General features: G+C 48.7%; 5 protein-coding genes across 5 annotated transcripts; 2 read left to right on the plus strand and 3 right to left on the minus strand. All coding sequences in view use genetic code 12, as the record gives it.

Annotated features, from left to right (window-relative positions):
- Window positions 1–1,153: 1,153 nt before the first annotated feature.
- On the plus strand, window positions 1,154–3,655 carry CXQ87_003457 (uncharacterized protein; the record flags this gene model as incomplete). Its single annotated transcript, XM_025481933.1, has 1 exon — window positions 1,154–3,655. The coding sequence occupies one exon, from the start codon at window positions 1,154–1,156 to the stop codon at window positions 3,653–3,655; it is 2,502 nt and encodes an 833-aa protein (XP_025336551.1).
- Window positions 3,656–5,007: 1,352 nt separating this feature from the next.
- On the minus strand, window positions 5,008–7,110 carry CXQ87_003458 (uncharacterized protein; the record flags this gene model as incomplete). The annotated part of the gene is made up of 1 exon (XM_025481934.1): window positions 5,008–7,110. The coding sequence occupies one exon, from the start codon at window positions 7,108–7,110 to the stop codon at window positions 5,008–5,010; it is 2,103 nt and encodes a 700-aa protein (XP_025336552.1).
- A 6,356-nt stretch (window positions 7,111–13,466) lies between these two features.
- Window positions 13,467–15,038, plus strand: CXQ87_003459 (uncharacterized protein; the record flags this gene model as incomplete). Its single annotated transcript, XM_025481935.1, has 1 exon — window positions 13,467–15,038. The coding sequence occupies one exon, from the start codon at window positions 13,467–13,469 to the stop codon at window positions 15,036–15,038; it is 1,572 nt and encodes a 523-aa protein (XP_025336553.1).
- Window positions 15,039–15,128: 90 nt separating this feature from the next.
- VAC7 (Vac7p) lies at window positions 15,129–17,867 on the minus strand (the record flags this gene model as incomplete). Its single annotated transcript, XM_025481936.1, has 1 exon — window positions 15,129–17,867. One exon carries the CDS (start codon window positions 17,865–17,867, stop codon window positions 15,129–15,131), a length of 2,739 nt encoding a protein of 912 aa, XP_025336554.1.
- Window positions 17,868–18,306: 439 nt separating this feature from the next.
- On the minus strand, window positions 18,307–21,252 carry PFK26 (Pfk26p; the record flags this gene model as incomplete). Its single annotated transcript, XM_025481937.1, has 1 exon — window positions 18,307–21,252. One exon carries the CDS (start codon window positions 21,250–21,252, stop codon window positions 18,307–18,309), a length of 2,946 nt encoding a protein of 981 aa, XP_025336555.1.

Raw genomic sequence — 21,252 nt, forward strand, 5'->3', positions numbered from 1 at the left:
GAGTGGAAGAAAGGAGATTTCAGAAGAGCAAAAAAGACGTGATAATTAGGAAATTTGTTGTTTTGACGGTTTTCTAGAAAATGGAGGGTTCTATCGCCTGCATGAATTCCCAGCTGATAAGATGTGAAGGATATGATGGTACAGACCTACGTAGTTTTATGAATAAATAAGAAAAAATGGAGAAACTTTCTCAGAGTTCATCTTAGGACAATTGTGGCTCTTTTGAAAGATTTTGTGGTGTAGGTGCTCGGGGTTTGGGACACCCCCAGGGTAGATAATGCAGATCCATGCAGCACGATAAGACAGAGCCACAGTGGAGAAGCCCGAAGTATATATTTTCCAAAGCCGCCGGGCACTATGGATATAAGAAACATTTTTGAATTGATAAACTGAAGGGATTTTTATCATCTTCATTTCGTTTCTATTTGTCAACCATCATTTGTTGACGGTACTTCCATGATCTAAGCTGCCAGGATCATAACCAATCACCGACTGAGGTATTCCCTACGATCCGTTTCAAACTTCGAAACTTCCCAAAACGTCAGATCCGAAAACTTCAATAATTCACAACTTTCATAAACCTGGCAACCTCGCGTGCCAGCAAGGAAACGGTAACTACTACGGTGTTTCGCAGCCACCGTTAATGCCGCTTTCGAAAACAGAAAACAAAACAAACACGTAGAAGAAAAGAAACTGAGAGATCAGTGAAAACCACATTCCCAGAGGGAGCTAGAAAAGCTCATCCTATCACGATCCACTCCGAGGCCGAGTTTAACCACGATAAGCTGCAACCAGTGCGGTACCAAATGATCCAGACAGGGGTTTTCAAAATCCATTGCTCTGATAACTCAAACCCTATTTTAAGGCTCTAAACCACTTCTTTAACGGTGAATCACAACTCTGCAAAATCCTGAAAATTCGAAAACCTTTCCAGTAGACCAAAAACATCTACCATCACCCCTCTTCCAAACCACACCACCAATTCACCAGCTCAATTACCTACCTCCCTTCACCAATACCCCAAATCTACCCGTAAATGCCTCTACTCCAGCCTGTCACGCCCGATAACCTCCATATCGGTGGACCACCAGGGTGGTTGTCCCTGCAGGAATGGCTGCAAAATAAAACCCACCACCTCCCCAGAGTCCACAATATGGCTCAATTCGACTCTTGTCCTGATATTCACCTGGAAAACTTCTTTGAAGTTGTCATTGTCGGCGGCGGCACGTGTGGTCTTGCCGTGGCGCTGAGACTATGTGAAAACGCTCCTGGTTCCATATACACTGAGGAGGAGCACCAGAGATTCCACTGGTTGAAGACCCGGGGGTCCCGTGTCAGCACGATCCACAAGGGCATGACGAAAACGCTGAAATACGTGGCACCTACCAAACTCACGGCAGAAAATATCCTCGTTTTGGATGCGCTTCTGGATCTGTTCATGGGAGGCTGGGACAACCAGTTCAGATCGTGCCAGATTCCCCATTTACGGCTGCCCATGTTCTTTCATCCGGATCCCGTGAACATCGACGGAATGATCACGTATGCTCATAGCACAAAGCGGGAACGTGATCTTATGGAGATCCAGAATGTCGTGGGAAAAGAGTACCTGAAGCACCAGATCAAGAGAACCATGAAAAAGAAGCACAACAAACAACCTGCTGTGATTGGAGACCAGGCTGGCGGAAGCAACAGAAACCATGATCGTCTGGGCATTGTGGACATCAACATGCGGGACTGGAGAGACTACTACCGTCCACTGACGCCATTCTTCCGTGATTTCTGCAATGATCTTATCGACCGTTACAGTTTGCACAATTGTGTTCGTAAGGACGAAGTCGTGAGCATGAAGTACACGGATTTGCACATTTTCGACCGGAACCACGTTGAAAAGGGCTTTGTCATTAAGACGGAAAGCGGCAAGATGTATGGTTGCAAAACCTGCGTTGTCGCCAGTGGACATCGTGGAAAAGTGAACTATCCAATTTGCGGATTGGGCGACAAGAAGCCCAGTTTGGATGCTTCATGTCACACGACAGATATTTTCTATGAGAGGGTGCCTTTTCCACATCCCCGTTTGGTCGAGAAGATCCAGCCTGAAAGGGAGAAGAAGCGTGCTGGACTGAGGGGTTCGAGAGACGATTCTTCGAAAAAGATGCCTCGAGAGGAGAAGATCGAAAAGATGGGAAAAATGGAAGAGAAGCCCGAGGAGATGGACCATTTGAAGGCAGAAGCCATGGATGTGAAGAAGGATATGGCACCGAGGGAGATGGTCAATGAAAAATCTGAAAATTCTGAAAAGATGGAAACCTCCCAGACCCAGGCGGTGGAGATGACTCAGGAAGATATTGCCAACGACTTGGAGCTGAAGCGGACCAAGAAGAAAATGGCCCGTGCTAAGGAGATGAAGGAGAAGATGGCTATGGCCGAGGAGAAGAAAAAGCAGGAAATGCAGATGGCCCAAAAGAAGCAGGCCATGGAAGAAAAGGCCAGAGGGGAGGAATCCATGGAGCACGAAACTATGGAGAGGCAAGAATCCATGATGGATGAAAAGCAGATGGCCGAGGAGAATGACGAGAGTTCGACTGGCCCTAGTCTGCCAAAAATGGGAGAAAAGCCGGGCTCCGTTTCCTCAATGTCCTCCATTTCCTCAGTGGAGAAGGAACATTCCATGGAGAAGGAAGTGTCAATGAAGAAGGAAACGTCAATGAAGAACGAAATGCCAATGAGAGGTGAAAACTCCATGAAAAACGAAAACTTTATGAAAAACGAAACCACTGTGGAGAACAAAATGGCTGACATTGGCCCCACGGATATTCCCTCCATGGACTCTAAAAGCCAACCAGCCGAATCCATGAAAGACCTGTCCACGAAAAAACCGAGACTGAAACCTCCCATGGCCTCCAAACCACACTTAGTCATCATCGGCGGTGGTTTGACCTCAGCACAACTTGCCCACGTTGCCTGCCTCAAAGGAATCCACGTCACTTTGGTCCTCCGTGGTCCGGTCAAAATCAAGCATTTTGATTTCCACCTCGACTGGGTCACCAAGTACAGAAATGTCAAAAAACTGGCTTTCTACATGCTTGACACCGACGAGGAAAGAGCCCAGTTGATTTTGGATGCCAGAGGAGGAGGGTCCATCAACCCAGAGTACCACATGAAAATCAACAAGCACCAGGCAGCCAAGCGTCTTCTGCTTATGAAGTACACCACGATGGAAAACGGCCAGTTTGACGAAAACAGCCAAATGTGGAACATGGATCTTGTTACCAGAGAAGAAGGCATGGAACCCAAGGTGACCAATGTCGATGCCGACTACGTGATCTGTGCTACCGGTATTCTGCCCGATTTGCACGGTTTGGGTTTCCTTGACGAGATTATCAACGACTACCCTATCGACATTGTGGGAGGATTCCCTTGTCTTACTGACAACCTCCAGTGGTGTGAGGAGTTGCCTCTTTACATGGTGGGAAAGAACGCCAGTTTGAGAATTGGGCCTACTTCCGCAAATCTCGATGGAGCCAGAACCGGTGCTGAAAGAGTAGGCTGGAAGATCCAGGAGGATCTCGTGAAGGATGAAAGGGAAGTCGACGATACTAGATTACAGCTTGCGGGAAACAACCTCAACTGGTATACGCTTCTCCTGGAGGCATAATCCCCATAAAAGTTTGGTTGAGTAGAATGACGATTTAGACGAAGTTTTGTAGGCAAGTTTGTGGTATTGCAATTTGTGGTATTGCAATTTGTGGTATTGCAATTTTGTAGTATTGCAATTTTGTAGTATTGCAGACTCTTCTAAAAGCTTCCTTATCAAACTTTTCAAATAAAAGCTCGATATATCAATGAGCTCGTGACAAGCTGAGCTGGTTTCATCTTCCTGGAACTTAAAGCTTCATTACAGCTGCTATCGTTCAGCAAAGAAGAAGTGAGCTTATAGTATTGCAATTTTGTAGTCTTCTGAGGTATGTAGGTTTTTTGCAAACCGTGGTTAGGATACCCGAGGCGGAGCCACATGGCCTTAGAGGCTTAAGTGTATTAGGAAGCTTTTTTGGAAGCTTTAGACGAGATTGTCGACCTGACAATAGGGTTTTTTGACAGATATCGTATTCAGGTGGAAACTGCCCAAAAGAGCCGAACGGGCTGAAAAGTCCAAGCCCCTGCAAGCCCCTTCTTTTGAAAATGCAGAAAAAGAGGTATATTTAATTCCAGGAAATTGCATTCATTGATCCCTTAACTACCCTTCCTCATCCTGGTAGTAACCTCACCCCGTCTGTGCATGATTATCAACATCTCCTCCACCCTGGGATCACAAAAATTCTTTACATTCCCCTCCTCAGGCATGTAGGTTATGTGGAAAAGCTTGCCGATGACACAAAAACACGATCGTAATTCCACCCCGTTTGGGTTCTTTGTTGATCATGAAACTGTGGCTCCATACTGAAAAAGTAGCCATTTACGAACGCAAGAATACCGATTTACAGGGCAGTGCGTTACAATTAAGTTTCAGCCGTGCCGTCGCAAGTCAAAAGTTTAATGCTATGCAGCATAGACGAGGCACATGACGGAGTGATCGGAAGTCTAATTGGTGATCTTTAAGGTTTGACGGGTTTCGGCTATGCAACCGGAAATAAGGTTTGGCGTTTTCGGATTTACGGGATGTTGATAAGAAGTGGCACTGGAGCCACTCGAGATAAGAATTCGTATTTGGAGACAATCGGAATTTTAGAGTTACGGCAGAAGCTTATTACGTGTATCTTGTATTTGCTAAACACATAGAAATCGGGTTTGTTCAAATTCATTGCAAACAATTAATAGCTACTTGAAGTTCTGTCAACTTTTGCTCTTCCTTTTTTTTGGTTTTTCTTTTTTCTTTTTTCTTTTTTTTTTTTTTTTTATTATTATTCTTAATTATCGACGGGACTGCCAGAGCCCCATCGTTCTATGGTTCAATCATAGAGCGCTGAGTCTGTGACCCAACACCAGTAAAAGAACTTCCTAATATCCACATCAGTAGTTGACAACATCAACATGCTCTTCCTCACTGTCGTCGAAGGCAAACTCCCGTCTCTTCCAGTGTCTGTGGATCGTCTTCAACGAATGCCCGGCAGATCCTGATCCAACCTCAGAAGCCACGCTGAAGAACTTCTCCACTGCCTTGACATCCTCTGCTTTCACCACATTAAGCCCAGCGACCAGCACAGGCCATTGCACCATAAGAGGGGCGTACTTGAAAAGCACAGGTTCTCCGTTAGGTGACTCAACGAACGACACGAGATCAAGAAGCTTGTTTGTCAACTCTTGCACGGGAATCAGATTGTGAGCTACACCAAGAAAGTCAGTCAAGATGGTGATGAGAGCTGCCAAACAATAGGCTTGTTGGGAGATGTCCAGCCAGCTGACGATTTTTCTGGTGCCTTCAACGGTAGCTGAGTCGAGAAGGTAATTTTGAGGGATCACGCCGTTGGGGAAGTCGTCTGGAGACATCACGGTGGTGGATGAAAAGAAAGCCTTGTTGCGTTCTCTCTCAAACTCACCCAAAAGACGAATGCACTCGGTCGACTGGATTGAGATGTCAGGAATCTTGCCAGCACCAGAGACAGCACCAGGGCTCAGATCGGTAGTTGAAACTCCGTCTAGGCTCTTCTTGCGGCCCCTATTGAGAAGCTTGATGAGGTCTCTCAAATGAGGCACACAGTCGTTGTGGTAACCACCGATGAGGTTGAAGCCATTAGGCAAAATCAAGCCGAGCTCTGTGAGCACCTGAACCTCGTATGGATCAGCGTAGTTGAGCAAAAGATCAAGCTCCTCATCAACGTGGACTGTGCCGCCGAGTTTCAGGCCTAAACCAGCCAAAATCTCAAACGAGACAAACCAGTACTTGCAGAAGATCAACACCTTCAGCTTGCGTGTGAGGGGGCGGTTTTTGTTGTGTTTCAAAAGAAGGTCTTTGGCGCCCCGAAGGTGTGGTCTCCAGTTTTGTTTGGCATTGACAGCGTTGGAAGACGTCAAAAGAAGCACCGTTAAAAGCACCGCCTCGATGTTGGACACCAAGGCCAAGCCGTTTTTCCCAGCATCCCCAAGAGCCGGTCCGAGGAGCTTGAGACAACGCAGGAGGTACGAGTAGTAGGCCTGTTCATCGTCTGGATTTGCCAGCTTGGAGAAGACAGACCTGGCACCTTGAGCCAAAACAGCCGCCAAAAGGAAAGGTTCCTTGTGAGCACACTTGAGCAAAATGTCTCTGGCAGGATTAAAGAAGGACCTGGCCGAGGCATCGTATGCGTTGAAGGGCAAGATGATGTTTGCGAACTCACGGTAGAACTCGTGCAAAAACGCCTTTTCCGTATGCTTCCTCACCTCTATGTACCCGAGCGGCAAGTTTCTCGGTATGTAGTCGTAGTAGTTGCCCTCGTTGTCTTCCGAAGTTGGAGTTGGCGGCGTCGGCTGCAGCTCCAGATCCGTTTTGGGCTCGTAGTTGACGTCGTAGATCATGTCCAGCACAAGATTGTTCAAATCCGCCGCTAGAAGCGTGAGGTCCAGCTGGTCGTAGAAGGCTAGACCGTCAAGCGGCGGATCGTCGTGTTCCGGTGGCTCCGTCGTGGAAGAGGCAGTTGCTGACGATGTGGCTTCGGGACGGTTCACAGGAGTAGGAAGCCGTATGGGTTTATGGTCCCAGGCGCCGTTCAAGGCGTTCTGGCCGTTTTGAAAATTAAGCCCATAGCCATTGAAGTTGTTAGGAGCACTGGGCGCAGCAGGGGCGTTGTGCGGATATAGGTAGCCATTGAGGCTGTTTGGAGCACTAGGGCCATTTTGAGGATAGAGGCCATTTTGGTATGTGGATCCGCCGCTAAGCGGGCTTTGGCCTTGGTAGCTGGGCCCATTCTGTGAAGCATAGCCATTGAGACCATAACCTCCGTTCACGGGTTGTCCACTTAAGCTTCCATTGAGACCATTCATTCCGGGTTGGCCAAGGCCATTTAGAGCAGGCGCATGCATGTGGCCGTTCATGCTCTGATTAATTCCAAGCCCGTTCATGCCGTGACCAGGTAGAGCTTGTCCGTACGGATTAGCATCGCCATTTGCAGCAGCCTCTTGACGTTTCTGCTCCATCATGGCTTTTCGGCTCACACGAGCCACCTTCTCTCCCTTCAAAGGATACTCACATTCCTTGCGGAGCCTCGTGCACTGCCAGCAGGCGACTCTGCCCTGTTTGTTGATTTTCCTTATCGCTTCAGGGGCGGGTTGATGAACTCGTCGCATTTGATCTTCCGTCTTTTGCACTCTTTGCAGCCGTTCTTGGAGTACTCGCTGCGCAGTCTGCGGGGGCCGACATTGTAGATCAGTGTTGCTTTTATTTTTGTGTTTTTGAAATTAGGGAAGGTCGGAGGGTGTTCGTTTCAGAGCCAAGTAAATGGGCCTTTGTGACACTTTTGTCTATCAAATGAGGGTTCGGGGTCAGCAGGGAGAACTGACGGCGAATTGTAGTGGGTAATGTGGATCTGGCGTTTTTCAATGATCCTTGTTTGTCCAGATGCCTTTTTGTACGCTGGGTTGGCTGACTATCACGATACCGCCGATTCAGGATGATCTATAAGTAACCGATGACAGAAATGGACAGAAACAGATTTGCAGACGTTTCAGTGATTTGATGATCTCCTCAGTTCCAGTAGACGATCTTCCCAGCGTCAGCCATGCAAACCTGTCAAAATAAATCAACCTTATCAGCCCAATAATAAACCGTTATCGTGGGAAGAGGCCTTATCGGCTAACGGAGAGGCGTTTGCGGGGTGGGCGCGGGAGGCGCAGCGAAATCTAAAAGGTGTGGAGTTTATAGGCTTGGGGAGACCCTTATTTTTTAAAAAAAGGCGGGAAACTTAGAGGGACTCGCCTATATATATGTGGGATTCAGGCTGTGATATCCTGGCCTGTGGTTCTGGGGCCTGCAGGAGCGACGAAAAAAACCCTTTGATGGATGAATTGGGGCCATGCACAGCCTGCATAGGGAACGTAACGTACATCCATGCACAATGCAGCGTATATGGCGTACCCGCGTCCCCAAACTGCCCTCGACTACCGGGGTGACTGTGTATGGGAGGACACTTAATAATTTCATTAACGGCATGCTGTACTACTTGCATATGGCGCCGGACGATCGAGGCCGTTGTAGCAATAACACACTGAGCCGCCCGTAAGTTGCAGCTTAATCCCGCTACTGGAGCGGGCTCGCAGTGCGCCCGTGGCGGGCGTAGAAGCTGTAGCCTGGGAATGACGTATAAGCGGGGTCACGTGACACCCACGTGGTGGCATTTTTCGAGAGGCTGGTCGCCCATAATGAAGCCCGGCCGTAGGCAGACAAAAAGCGTCACATTTGAAAACACCCTGGAGTCTGAGTAGTGACGAAACACAGCCGGTTCATCTTGCAATGCACATCTCCAGATCGACAAGCCAGCATGCAGATACGGTGACAGGTTCGTGTCTGCAGGTCGACCCTCCACTAAAGCGTAGGGAGGTTCCGGAGGACGGTGCGACTATTCCGAGGGCAGATCGCAGAAACTCGAGACGGCTGCGTGCAGGCTTCAGCCTCGCCGGGCCCGCCTAAGCAAGTTGGTGGTTTAGCCGCGGTAAGCCCCCCTGAGGTCTGCCCTCCACACTGCCCTCGGAAATACCTCCACGTCTAAAGGCATGCGCCGCGTGTACAGGACGCTGAGAGACTATTCGCTTACTTGCAAGTGGAACAAAACCAATCCACCCAATAACCTAGTAGCACTGTTTGAGTGAATAAATCCGTGACCCCAGCCTCCGCTAAGATCTTCTGCCCACTTCCCCAACTCGGACACGGCTTCCCGACCAATCGGGCAATTCTCCAAATACCCGCCGAACCCCGTTTCAGACCATTGTGGTGAAACTAAACGCATTTGTGTAAGTGTACAACGTAGAATCCCGCATAGGCAGCTATTGGCGGTCTCGGTGTACGAGGCACAATGCCGGCACCACAGTTGAGCGATTTATCGCCCCCATTATGTCAAAGATCGAGGGTGTGTCCATTATCCGTGTCAAAATGGCTACTCAATCTGGTCAAACCTTTCCAGAAGGTGAGGAGAAACGGCAGGGAGAAGGAAAGAAACGAAACGAACAAACAAAATAACAAAAACCGCTGAAAACGTGCTTCCACGAATAATGCTCACTTAAAATACACACCGAGTCTCACTGTCCGGCCTTTTGTGTCTCAGCCAACTCGGCTATCTGATTGTGTGATTGCAAACTACGATACTCACAAACCACCTCTGTACCACGTTTTCAAGCACCACCCCATTGTCACGAAAACTACCGCTCGCTTACGGATCTGGAGCATTCCGCCAGCTGCAGATCTGATCAACAAGAAACCCTCCACTACAAGTGACAATTGAGGCCGTTTGGGCCAATTGGAACACAGGATAACCCCGTTACTCTCGAGGTGACGTAGCCAGAGAAGCCCCGTGGCTTTTTCACTTTGACACAATTCATTTGCGCCTGCAAGCAAAAAGAAAAAAAAAAAAAAAAAAAAAAAAAAAAAAACAGCCTCTTTCCGCTTCCCACCGTAAACAGAAGCTTATCTGAGAGATCTGGCAGTTAATCCGCAAGACATATTGACTGCTTTGTGCGTTTGGGGTTTCCACGTGACGGCCCGATCCGAGGGCGTTGGGAATGCAAAATAGGCTACTTGTGCCGGGTCCACCGTGGCGTCCTGGCTTCAATTCTCGAGCCTAGATAATGCAGACAATACAGCTTGGGGATGTTTACCCGGGGACAATCCACACTCCCACCCTGCTGGTAGCCAGGGGTGGAGGAGGCAGAAAAATCGCTCAAGGTGTCGAGATTTCGAGGAAACGGTGGTTGCAATTTTCCGTGTTTTTGCCGGGCGGGCATCCACACTTTTTGGGGGTTCTCAAATATGATTTGGCTATGCTCTGATAAGACCGCCTCGCAAGTGCTTCTTTGTCTGGCGAGGCTTTGCGCCGATCGCTCCTGTGGGTTCCCGTCATTCACGGCAGAGGCGGTTGAAAAGTACCATTATTTGTTTGACATTCTCCCGACCTGCCGCCCCTCTTTGGAGACTTCCATATGTCCGGTTGTTGCGAGCACAGATGAGCAACTTTCCCACCCACAGTTCCAACGCAGCACATGCCGGGATGGATATGCTGCAATCTCGTGAAAACCTTCCCTCACATGCGCGCCAGCGGATAAACCGCCCAAGGATCAACGGTGACGTGCTGCACCTGGCCAAATCCGGCAGCATCTCCGTCTAAGCCTTCCCCACCGTTCCTACTACTGCCATTTAGCTTGACTTACTTGGAAGGGGTATTTAGCTTGATTTGCTTGTTTGTTAACTTGGACGATTTTGGGGCCTGCAGTGCACGGACTATGACGGCCTCGGACAGGTACCAGCAGCCCTGGGTCTCTAAAACCCCCGGAAAAGCGTATCCGCTGCATTATCAGCACTATCTTTGAAGTGGATTGGCTTTATCGGGGAGGTTGTGGGGATACTCCCCGCTGCAGCTTACAGCCAGAGCCCGGGATTCCGACTTTTTCGAGAAACGGTCACTTTTCTCTTTCGCTACACCTTACTACGCTTTAGTAGTCGTACATACATGTGGCTTCCAAGTCCCAGAACAGGCTTTTTAGCAACCCCAATTAGCCATCCCCAAGTAGCCATTCCCAATTAGCCAATTAGTAGATTTAATTGTGGAAAGGCAGATTCAATTCAATTGCCGAAAAGTAGACTCAATTGCAATAAAGGTAGACTCAATTGCAGCAGAGTCAATTCTTATCCAGTATTCCGTAAAATGCCTGCGAGTTGCCACCGGCTTTGTGACGCTTGCCTCGACGTCTCGCTTACCCACTTCGCTTACCCAGATTCCCGAAACCGTCGTTCATAACCACTCGTAACCGATTTTGCCAAGTGCGACTGAGACACCTTATCGCTTGGCCCACGAGGGAGCAATATTATATTAGCTGCTGCTGGCGTTTTGGAGGTAGCTGGACCAAGAACAAGAGGCGCACGGTCGGGGCTTGGTGGTTTAGTCGTTTTGTGATTCAGCCAAGAAAGCTGATGGAGGCCCAATTAGGATGTAGAGGCTGCAATTGCAATTCCAATGGGCAGTTCCAGTTTATCATAAAAAAAAAAAAATAAAAAAAAACCTGAATTTCTCTGTTTCATTCAACGTCTGCAATTCAATTGTGACTGCCTTCTCTTCTGAGCAGTCGACTGTACTTGAACAACCGTTCGGCTATTGATGGTGCAAGATCTCCATTTTGCTAATACTCCATTTTGCTAATTTCCATTCTGCTGATTCCATTCTGCTGATTCCATTTTGCTGAAAATTCCACAAATCAAAACACCGTGTCGCTTCTGCCGGGCCACAATAGCTCAAAATCGGCATTCCGTGATTCTGGAAACCGAGATTGTTGCACAATGCTGGGAGCACGCGACCAACTGATTGTTGGAGGGCTTTGTTTGCTTTGGGTAATCATAAAAGAGACCCTGTCTAGGGTTTTGTGGAGATACTGATGTGGAGAAATGGGCAGTTCACAGGGTGAGTCAAAGCGAGTCATGTAGAGGGGACTGAGTTTGGCAACTTTACATCCAGGGCAACAATTGGCAAGGTCTAGCGCATCATGACGAAACTGTGGAGGCTATGCTGGTGGAAGGTAGGGTTGGAGAATTTGGTAGGATGATAACAGACAGAGCTCGTTTTGGACTCTATTGGATTTCCCAATTGAGAAGTTAGCCCAGAGATTTTGAATACTCAAGGGGAAACTGAAAATTCAAGGGGAACGGGAACAGCATTGTGGCCGGATTTCTTTTGGTTGACGAAATGTTGGGACGATTTTGACCACCAGACTAACAACGACTTGAAGTAGAAGGAATCCAGCTCCCCCAATTGCTTTTTGATTTTCCTCAAGCTAAAAGCATGGCTTTCATTGCTCGAATCACCGAATTATTGTTCTTTTGGGGTGGTAATCATCATAGAGTTCAGCGCAACGTTCGATCACCAGCAACCTGAATTCAACACCAATCACACAAAGAGGCCTAATAAAGGAGGCCCGTATGGCATTCAATTTTGTCCCAATTGGAATTCTCTCTTTGGTTGATAGATGGTTCCGATTAGCAATAACCTTCATCGCCTGACTGCCAGACTTAATTGATCTTCTCTTGCTGTACCCCAATTTCTTTTAAGAACAATAACCATTCCAATTCTTTAACAGTGGAATGTATGGCAATCAACTCAGCTTCTTTGGTTGAATCACTCTGTTTGGGTATGATGATCCCGGACCATCATAAATATCATCAAACACATCATCAACTATAGGATCCTTTTTCCCAAAAACCAAAATAATCTGAGCCTTTAGTTTAAAGACTGGTCCTGATGAGGGGTATAAGATGGAGATCAGAGTTCTTGATTAATCCTTTCTTTTCCAAGTTGATAAGTTTAAGGTTTCGCTTTGGAAAATATATCAAAAGGCCTTCGTATTTCTGAAACTCGAAGTGTGCAAGTTCTTGAGGGGTGGGGCAATTTGAGTCCTATTATGGTTACAGTGGATGCAGTTCAGAAAGCCAGGTTCTTTAGGAGTCAGATAGAAGGCTAGTTATGTTCTTCTTCTTATCGTTCTATCTCTTTAGTAGTGTTGTTTGTCTTTCACAGCACTGAACTTGGAACCATATTCATGCCACATTACCATCCAAGAGAACCATCCAAGAGAAACTTCAACAAAGCAATAAAGGAAGCAGTGGTACAACTTATTCATTATGCTTATAAGTGCTACACTTTTTGGTGCTGCCCTTGTTTCTTTGATCTCATAGTAACCGAAAACGGTGGATGTCTCAGGCGATAACTAATCTTCAAGGTATACGAGCAATCAATAAGGAAAACACAAAGCGACCTTAATGTTAATTAAACCAAAAATTTCCACCCACTTCACCTCACTATTGCATTGACATGGTAGCCATCCTGAAACCCCATTCAGCTCATTGACCACAGAAGTCTCCACTTCTAGTATCGATGATTGAACAACAACATTCTTGGTAAAGATGGAGCTGAGTAGCATCCTCCCTCACTGAAGCACAACCAAAGTAGCACATTACACTGGCGGGTTCATTGGAACATAGGACCTATGATTAGAAAGATGGATCGCTGTAAGATCAATACGACGTGTCCATTCCAAATGAATGAAGGAAGCAAGTTTTCACAGCATCCTTGTGATCCCCTTCGTGGGTTCCAAGTACCTCACAAAGTACAATTCATAATTGGTGAAAGAATGAGCATCAAGGTTGGTTCCCCCATTTAGCCAAAAATTAACAAAGGTCCCAGTATTGGAAGCTGGTCCAATGAGACTTTCTCCAACCTTCCAGACGATGTTTTCACTTCCACCCAAATTGCACTCCACCTCAACACAAAAGCGACAAACTCCTTTCACCACCTCTTCCTCCCATGCTCTTCTTGCTACTTCTTCTCCTCCTAGCGGCCGTCCTCGCCCTGGCGGCCATTGCAAACCGAAAATCCGCCATTCCAGGCGCCCTCCATCTTCCTACCTTCCCTATAGTCGGCCACGCTTTTCTCGTCCAAAACAACCCGGCAAGGGCCTTCATGGAATGGTCGAAAAAGTACAACCGACCATCTTTCGTGATTCGCCTCGGAACAACCCCAGTCCTCGTGGTCAACTCGCACAGACATGCCAGTGAATTGTGGATCCGCCATTCTCTGGCTACAGGCTCCAGACCTGTTTTCCACACTTTCCACAATGTTGTTTCGGCGACCCAGGGCTTCACAGTCGGTCTGACGCCCGCAGGAGCTTCGTGCCAGCGCAAGAAAAAGTGTATTGGTAAACAGCTCTCACCACAGACGGTCGGACTGGATTGGGCAGCCAGGATCGTCAACAGACAGTCCGCAAAAACCGTACAGCATCTTCTTCGAAAAAGCATGGCCCGTTTTGGCTGCAGAACGCCGTACGACGATTGGCTGCTTCTCCGTCATGCCCAGTACTTCGTTTTAGGGTGTGCTTTGGAGTACACCTATGGAATCCGCTTAGAGGCGTATGGAATCCACCACGATTTGGCCAATGCGGTTGTGGAAACGGAGAATAAGATTATCCGGCTCCGGCTGCCGCTAGCCAATTACCAGGACTACCTTCCTGGCGTTCGGAACTTTGCCTTTTCGACCAAGGCAGAAATGGCTGCAAAATCGAGGGACCAATACATGGACGAGTTTTTCCGGGTATTCCAGCGCAATTTGCAGAAAAACCACCCAGAAGCTGTCTCCTGCCTCCTTGGCAGAGTATTCACCCAGCCTGGCCGCCTCTCCCTAGCTGAAACCAAGAGTATCTGTCTCACCATGGTCAGTGCGGGTTTGGACAACATCGCCTTGAGCTTTGACCACCTTATGGGCCACTTGGCGACGCCAAAAGGGTACAAAATGCAAGACCGGCTTTTCAAGGAGCTTATAAAAATTTATCAAAATTCCTCGGCTGCGTGGGACGCCGTGGCGTGTGAAAACACCTCAACCTACGCTTTAGCCTTGATCCACGAAACCATGCGGTTTTTCACGGTTTTGCCGTTGTCGCTTCCTCGGGAAACAACCAAGGATGTTCTTTTCGATGGCATGTTGATCCCTAGCGGCACCATTCTCCTCATGAACGCATTTGCAGCGGATCACGATGAGGAGGTTTTTGAGAAACCGTACGAGTTCATGCCTGAACGCTGGATAGATGAAAACGGGAAAATCGTTGATGAAAAATACCTTCGTCATTTTGGCTTTGGAGCAGGTTCGAGAAAATGCTCGGGAATCGCCTTGGCTGTCAAGGAATTCTATGTTTTGCTTTGTCGGATGGTTCTCGTTTTCCACATCAAAAGACCACTAAGTGCCGCAGACGAAATGGAAATGGATCCATTCAAAAACAACCTGTATCCTTCTGCAACGTCCTTTGAACCGAAGGAGTTCAAGGTCTGGCTTAAACCTCGCTTTGCAGACGGGTTTGGCGATCTTCATAGTAAGATATTTGGCTAACTCAGGGTGCTTTCACCCCGAATAGATGCTGTCATCTGAGAAATAAAATGCCTACACCGAGTTAACATAACCCATGTAAATCCTATTTGCCTAAATAAGGCCCTGTGACGTGTTCGGGTCAATAAAGCTGACCTTGTTCACCGTCGCCGACTTCTCGCTGCTTGACAAAGGCAATTTGTACTTCAAAACACCCCGCAAGATGAGATCAAACGGATGTTTCCGGATGACTTCCCATTTTTCCGAGTTGTCCGGAGGCGTCTCTGTTTCGTCATACCCGCCCAAGCTTTTTTGCAAGATCGCCGAGTCGATACTTCCTGTAAGGTTTCTTCCCGGCGCCACCAACTTGATCTCTCCAGACTGCTGTTGGTAGTCACGCTGGAAGAAGCTTCCCTGGAAATCCAATATCGTCTCGAAGCTGGTAACGCTGCCGAGAAGCACCGTCTCCACCGAGTGATCCTTGGCAACTCCAGGGTCGGGGTCCTGGACGTAGCCACTTTTGGCGAAAATGTCAATCTCAATGTCCTCGATGGAAATCGTGAACCAGCCGGGGTTGAGTGCTTCAACGACAACATTGAAGAGCAACTCGTCTTGACTGACAAGAGCGTCCTCGACACCCACGATAGATAGATTGGAGAGGTCCTTGGTGGACGCAAGAAGGAAACCCAGCACGAAGCCAATGGCAAGAATCATCAAGATGCTCACCATGGTGTAGACAAAGCTCTTCAAGCATCTAACATGACCGCCTTTCATGCTATCGCTAGACACCTTCCGGGGTAGTCTAAAGTGAGTGTTGCTCGGAGAGAGCTTATTCCGGCCATTGAAGAAAGACTTGCTTTGTATTTCGTCAGGACTTTCGATGTTCGCTTCCTCGTCGTAGTTTTCAGGATCAAAATAGTACTTCTGGTCCAGGTACGGGAAGGGATAGATGTTGCCCTGCGAAGGTCCCCTTGTGTTTCTTGTGGGCGAAGGGAAGCCCATTGACGCATATCGCTTGTTGTTGAGCAGCTGCTGCTGGCGAGGGCCAGGATTGGACAAGTTCAACGAGCGGTAGTGGGTCATTCTGTGGTGATTATTATTGAGCAACGACGCGGTGTCGTTGAGGTGGCTGCCATTCTGGCTGTTGTAGGGAAAGCGAATGTTGTTGTCGTAATAAATTAGGTCGTCATCGAAATCCTCAATGTCGATGTCGTCGGGGATGATGCTGTAGCGGCGAGGCTGGGCGCCCTTCTTGTCGAACAACTTGGAAGTGGTCGAGCGAAGCTTCAGCGATGTCGTTGAAGACCGTTGGTTTCTGTCGGAGCTGCGGCTGGCCAAATGATCATCTGGTTTAGCGCTTTCCGAGTTTTGTGTGACTGTGTTGTTGAATTCAGTGCAAACCAGCGCAGCGTCGCCTTGGTACGATACCTCGTCGCCCATGATCCCATCTTCGAAACTGTAGCGGTCACCATTGACGCTGGGAGCCACAGGAGAGTTCAAAGACAGCCCAAAGTTCTGATTCGAGGCTGCGTAACGTGGTGATTGGTGAGGATGAATGCTGCTTTTCTCGTGATTAACCAAAGAGTTCGAGCTGGACTTGCGGCCCGCCTTGTGATTGGACGTCTTGTTCTGGTCAATGTACGGGTTGGCGTACAGATGGACATCGGAGGTGGAGCCCAGACCCAGTCCATAAACGTTCATGACGTTGGGTTGTTGAGGCTGTCCACGCAAAGCCGTTGTTGAAGGAGGTGTAGTATTGGATGTCCCGACGGTACTTCTGAGATTCCATTTTGACGATTGGACAGAGTGGATCAGCTCGGCTCGAGGAGGCCCCGCAGGCGCTAGTTGATTATGCTGTTGTTGGTTATTAGTGGTGTTCTCGTCGCCGAGCTCTTTGCGTGCTTCCACCGACGGACTGTGGGCTATCAGGCCAAGCGGCGTAGGGTTTCTTAGACTAGCAGCGGCGCTGATATTGTCTTGAACGAGAGAGATCCCCGTGGGAGGCTTGTTGATGTCGTTGTCGTCTGGATGTAGAATGGCTGGTCCTGCAACGCCGCCGCCGTTGCTGCCGTCGAAATCGTTGTTGCTGTTTTCGTAAACGAACGTCTCGTCGCTGTCAGACGTGTCCACGTCGTCTACAGCCGAGGCGAGCTTAGCAGCGAAGAAGTCGGTTCGGGTGGAGTTCTGCTTGGCAATTCGCTTCTTCGTCTTGGTTTTCGTGTCTTGATCCAGCTTACCGTTCACAGACGGCAAGCCCAGAAGCGGTGTTTCTGTTCGGCTGTGCCCTGGCGGATGTAGATGTTCATCGTTACCGTTTTCTCCCTTGTCATTGGCTCCACTGTCGGCCTTGTCGTCCTTCTCTTTCTCGGCCTTTTCCGAGCTCACGTTACCTGGAAACGTAGCATGCTGTGGCAGCGTGGTCACGATATCCTGGATCAAAGCGGGATTCCTCGAGTCTGTCTTGTTGTTAATGATCCGCTGCTTCTCCTTCAAAGACTTGTTCAACTTCGACAAAAGCTGCTTGTTGATCACGCTGGGACCTTCAGCAACATTAGCAGAGCTGTGATTAGCCAGAGATCCCTGTCCCGTGCTATTTTGGCTTCCAGAACCGCTAGAAACTTGGGGAAAACTGGATTGAGCTTGTGGAGGCTGGCCCTGTGGCGTCAGCACACTGGGTGTTCCGGGAACAGCAGAATAAACGCCAGACTCGGGCTGGGGGCCTGTTTTCGGTTTGGTTTCTGTGGATTCAGCCTGTTTCGTTGACGCTTCCTCCCCACCAAGCCCCTGGTTTGGAGGGATGCTGATGGAAAGACGCCTGTGATTTTTGGACAGCAGGGGTTTATCCAGAGACATGGTTTCCTTCGAAAAACCGCTTTTGAACGATTCAGGCTATTTTGGTTTTTCCAGCGTGCTTGGGCTTGTTTAAGGTTTGGTCTTGCGGTTCTAGATTTGAAGCGTGGGTCTGGTGTACGGGTGTCTTTCCCCAGACCCCGGGTCGAATAAGGCAACCACACGGCTGAAGAGCAAAGGCTTAGGAGGAGAGGTGGAAGTCAGAAAAGAGGTCAAAGGTCATAAAAGTGAAGCGTAGTTGGTAGGCTGGCTCGTTCGTGATGTGTCGTTATTATTAGTATATCGCGTTTTGCAACCATTGTCCAGAGTGGCTTCAAGATAGCCGAGGAGGACAGCATGACTTGGCGTAATCAGGAGAATAGAGGGAAGTTTCGTGCTTGGGGCGGCGTCCTCGCACCCTTGGCTCAATGGAGAAAAGCGGAATTGGTATTTTTTGTTTGGCTCAGGTTTGGCTGGCTCCAGGGTTTCTCAACTTGTTCAAATCAGCAAGTTTTCTGGAGCTCAGCGAGTTGACTCTGACGCCTTCAGTGAATGGAGTAGGCACAGCAGGCTCGTTGGTGCCTTCTCCGTTTCCGAGACTGATACTCTTGCGGAGAGCAGTGCTGCCGACCTGCCTTGGAACGGCATCTTTGTTTCCGGCTCTGCCGATCGTGGTTCTTCTTTGACCGTTAGAGCTGGGTGGAGCCGTAGGAATGACCGAGTACTTCCTCTCACGGAAGTTGACGCCGACTTCTCTCACGTTCTTCTGGTGCTCCGGCTCGATCTTCTTGAACCAGTCGGCATGCTCATCGTACTCGTACATGGCGTACTCTGTACCGTATGGCTTCAGCTCAAGACAGTACAACGTGTGCAATGGCACGTCCAAGTCGACAATGGAGGATTTGTCCAAATTAAGGAAGTAGGCGAGAAGCACACGCAAAACCACTCTGTGCGATACGATCAAAAGGTGATCAGTAGTTCTTTCAATCTCACTGATTACCGGACGCAAACGAACAAGGACATCGAGGTAGGATTCGCCTCCCACGCCGGGATATCTATAAGTGAGCTTGTTTTTGATCCTGCTCTCGAACTCCTTCGGATGTTTGGTCTTGATCTCGTCATAGGTCATACCTTCGTACTTGCCTCCACCAAGCTCGTTCAACATCCGCATAGCCTTGATGTGGTAGGCCAGCTCGTCAAAGTAACTTCCTGTCTCAACAGCACGAATCAACATCGAAGTCCAAACACAGAAGCTTGGTTCGGTAGGGATGTGACCCACATTCGCCTTCTTCTCAGTAGCTGATCCGTTCTTGATGCCCTTCTTGGTACCTGCCAATTCATTAAAACGCAATTCAAGTCGAGTCGAGAACTTCTCGAGCTGCTTCTTCCTGAACTCCTTACGCTGGTAGTTCAAGAAACGGGTAAGGGTCTTCGAGAAGTGCTGACCACGCTTTGTAAGCGATGCGTCTCCACCGATACGACCACTAAGGTTATCAATGCTCTCACCGTGACGAGTAAGCCAAATCTGTCTCTCGCACAAGTTGAAGTTCAACAAGAAGTAGACCGTTTGCGAGGCCAAGAAGCCCTGGACATTGAAACTCACCACCTTTTTACCGACGTCTATCATCTTCACGTACTGGAAGCCGTCGATTTCCTCTTCGGAATCGTCGATGGTTTCGTATGCCCTTTCGTAGTTCTGCAATCTGCCAACAAAATCTCTGAGAGCCACCTCGGGATCCATGTCTTTGTAATCAGGACCGGACAACTTAAGACGAATGTTGGTGTCGAGAATAGCAGGATCAGAGCAAATACTCTCCATGAAAAGCACCTTGAGTTCGCCCTTGGACCGCTCCTGGATTCTCTTGAGAACCTTGAGTCTTCTCTTCTTTGTGGAGTTAGTGGCATCCAAAATACCAACCGAGCCGGGACCGTCGAGTACCCAGTTGAGCAAGTTATCCAAAGTATCCATGGCCCACTTCTCACGAAGATCGTTGGATGCCTTGTTCTCAGGATTGAAGAAATCAGCCATGTGGGACGCAGACGCCTTGGTTTCTGGAGACCGGCCAGTATGAGGCAGTGGAGTGTTGGTGTCAGGCAAAGGCTTTTGGGCAGGTCCAAGGATGTTCTCCTTGTCCATTCTTCTTGTGTTTCCCACATTGAACACTCTGCAGTCGTGTTGAAGCCAGTTCAAGTAACGAGTAAGTTTGTTTGTGATGTAGGATTTGCCTCTGGCTGGAAGACCGACCATGACAATGACCAACTTGGAGCCCACATCGACAGAGGCAATGTGGCCGTCTGGAGATGTCTTGGACGAGGTCTGGCCCGGGATATTGAGTGTGTATGCTTTCTTTGATTTTTGGAAGGGACTCAGGAGAAGAACACTCTTAAGCTGCTCTATGGATGGAGATTTCTCAAACTGTTGCTGGAGCTCGGGTGGAACATCCTGAAGAAGGTTCTGTTTGATCTCAGCAAGAATCTTAGCATCTGCCTTCTTCTTCTGCTTCTCAGCACGCTGGCCCTTGCTCATTTCTTTCTTTGCTTTCTTCTCTGTCTCGGCAGCCTGCTTGTCCTGCTCAACAGGATCAACAGTGAAGTCGGACTTAATTTTGGGTTCTTGAGAAGTAGCAGGAGCAGTTGGGGCGTCTTTGACATCTAGCGCTGGGATCAGCAGAGTCTTGACGCCCTTTGCCGTTGACTTGGGCAGAATTGATCCGCTCAGAGGCCTCGAAGCGTCAACCACCTTGGCAGAAACCGCATTCAAATCCGCTAGGCTCAAGTGGGATATATTCTTGAGATGCCTGTTTTCCTCCTTTGCCAGCGGCTCTTCACTCTCACTCTCGCTCTGGTCCCGTGTCTCTGGAGACGCCACTCCAGACACAATAGGCGTATCAGTAAGCGGTCTTTTGTTGAACTCAGGAAGATTGAACTGGGAGTTCTGGTGAGAGAAGTAGGCACCTTCCAACAGCTGGGACTCGCCCATGGACGTGGAGGCGTGTGGATGAGACCTGAAACGCTTCAAAGCCAGCAAGTTCGCTGCCAGAAAAGCCAGATGGGATCTTCCAGAAAGCCCCAATCCGCCTTTGCTGGAATTCCGCTCATTCTTGGAATCTGTCTCCTCAGAATCCTCATCATCATCATCCTCGTCGTCGGAATTCTCTAAAGACAGCTCACGAGACTCCTGGCCCAGCAGGCCAGACAGAGTGAGTCCCAGATTGGCATGACTGCCCTGGTTACTCTTGGAATTACTGCCACCGTATTTATAAGGCCCAAGCACAAGGTTGCCGTTTTCGTCAAAGGTCACACGTTTGCCCTTCAGCCTCAGATGCTGGAGCACAGCGTTGGAGATCAGGTTGGCTCGTTCTCGTTTGATCAACTCAGCAAGGGAACTGTTTTCCTGGCCCTGGGACAT

Source organism: Candidozyma duobushaemuli (assembly GCF_002926085.2).
Source record: "Candidozyma duobushaemuli strain B09383 chromosome Unknown C_B09383, whole genome shotgun sequence".
In the NCBI taxonomy this organism is placed as follows: Eukaryota; Fungi; Ascomycota; class Pichiomycetes; order Serinales; family Metschnikowiaceae; genus Candidozyma; species Candidozyma duobushaemuli.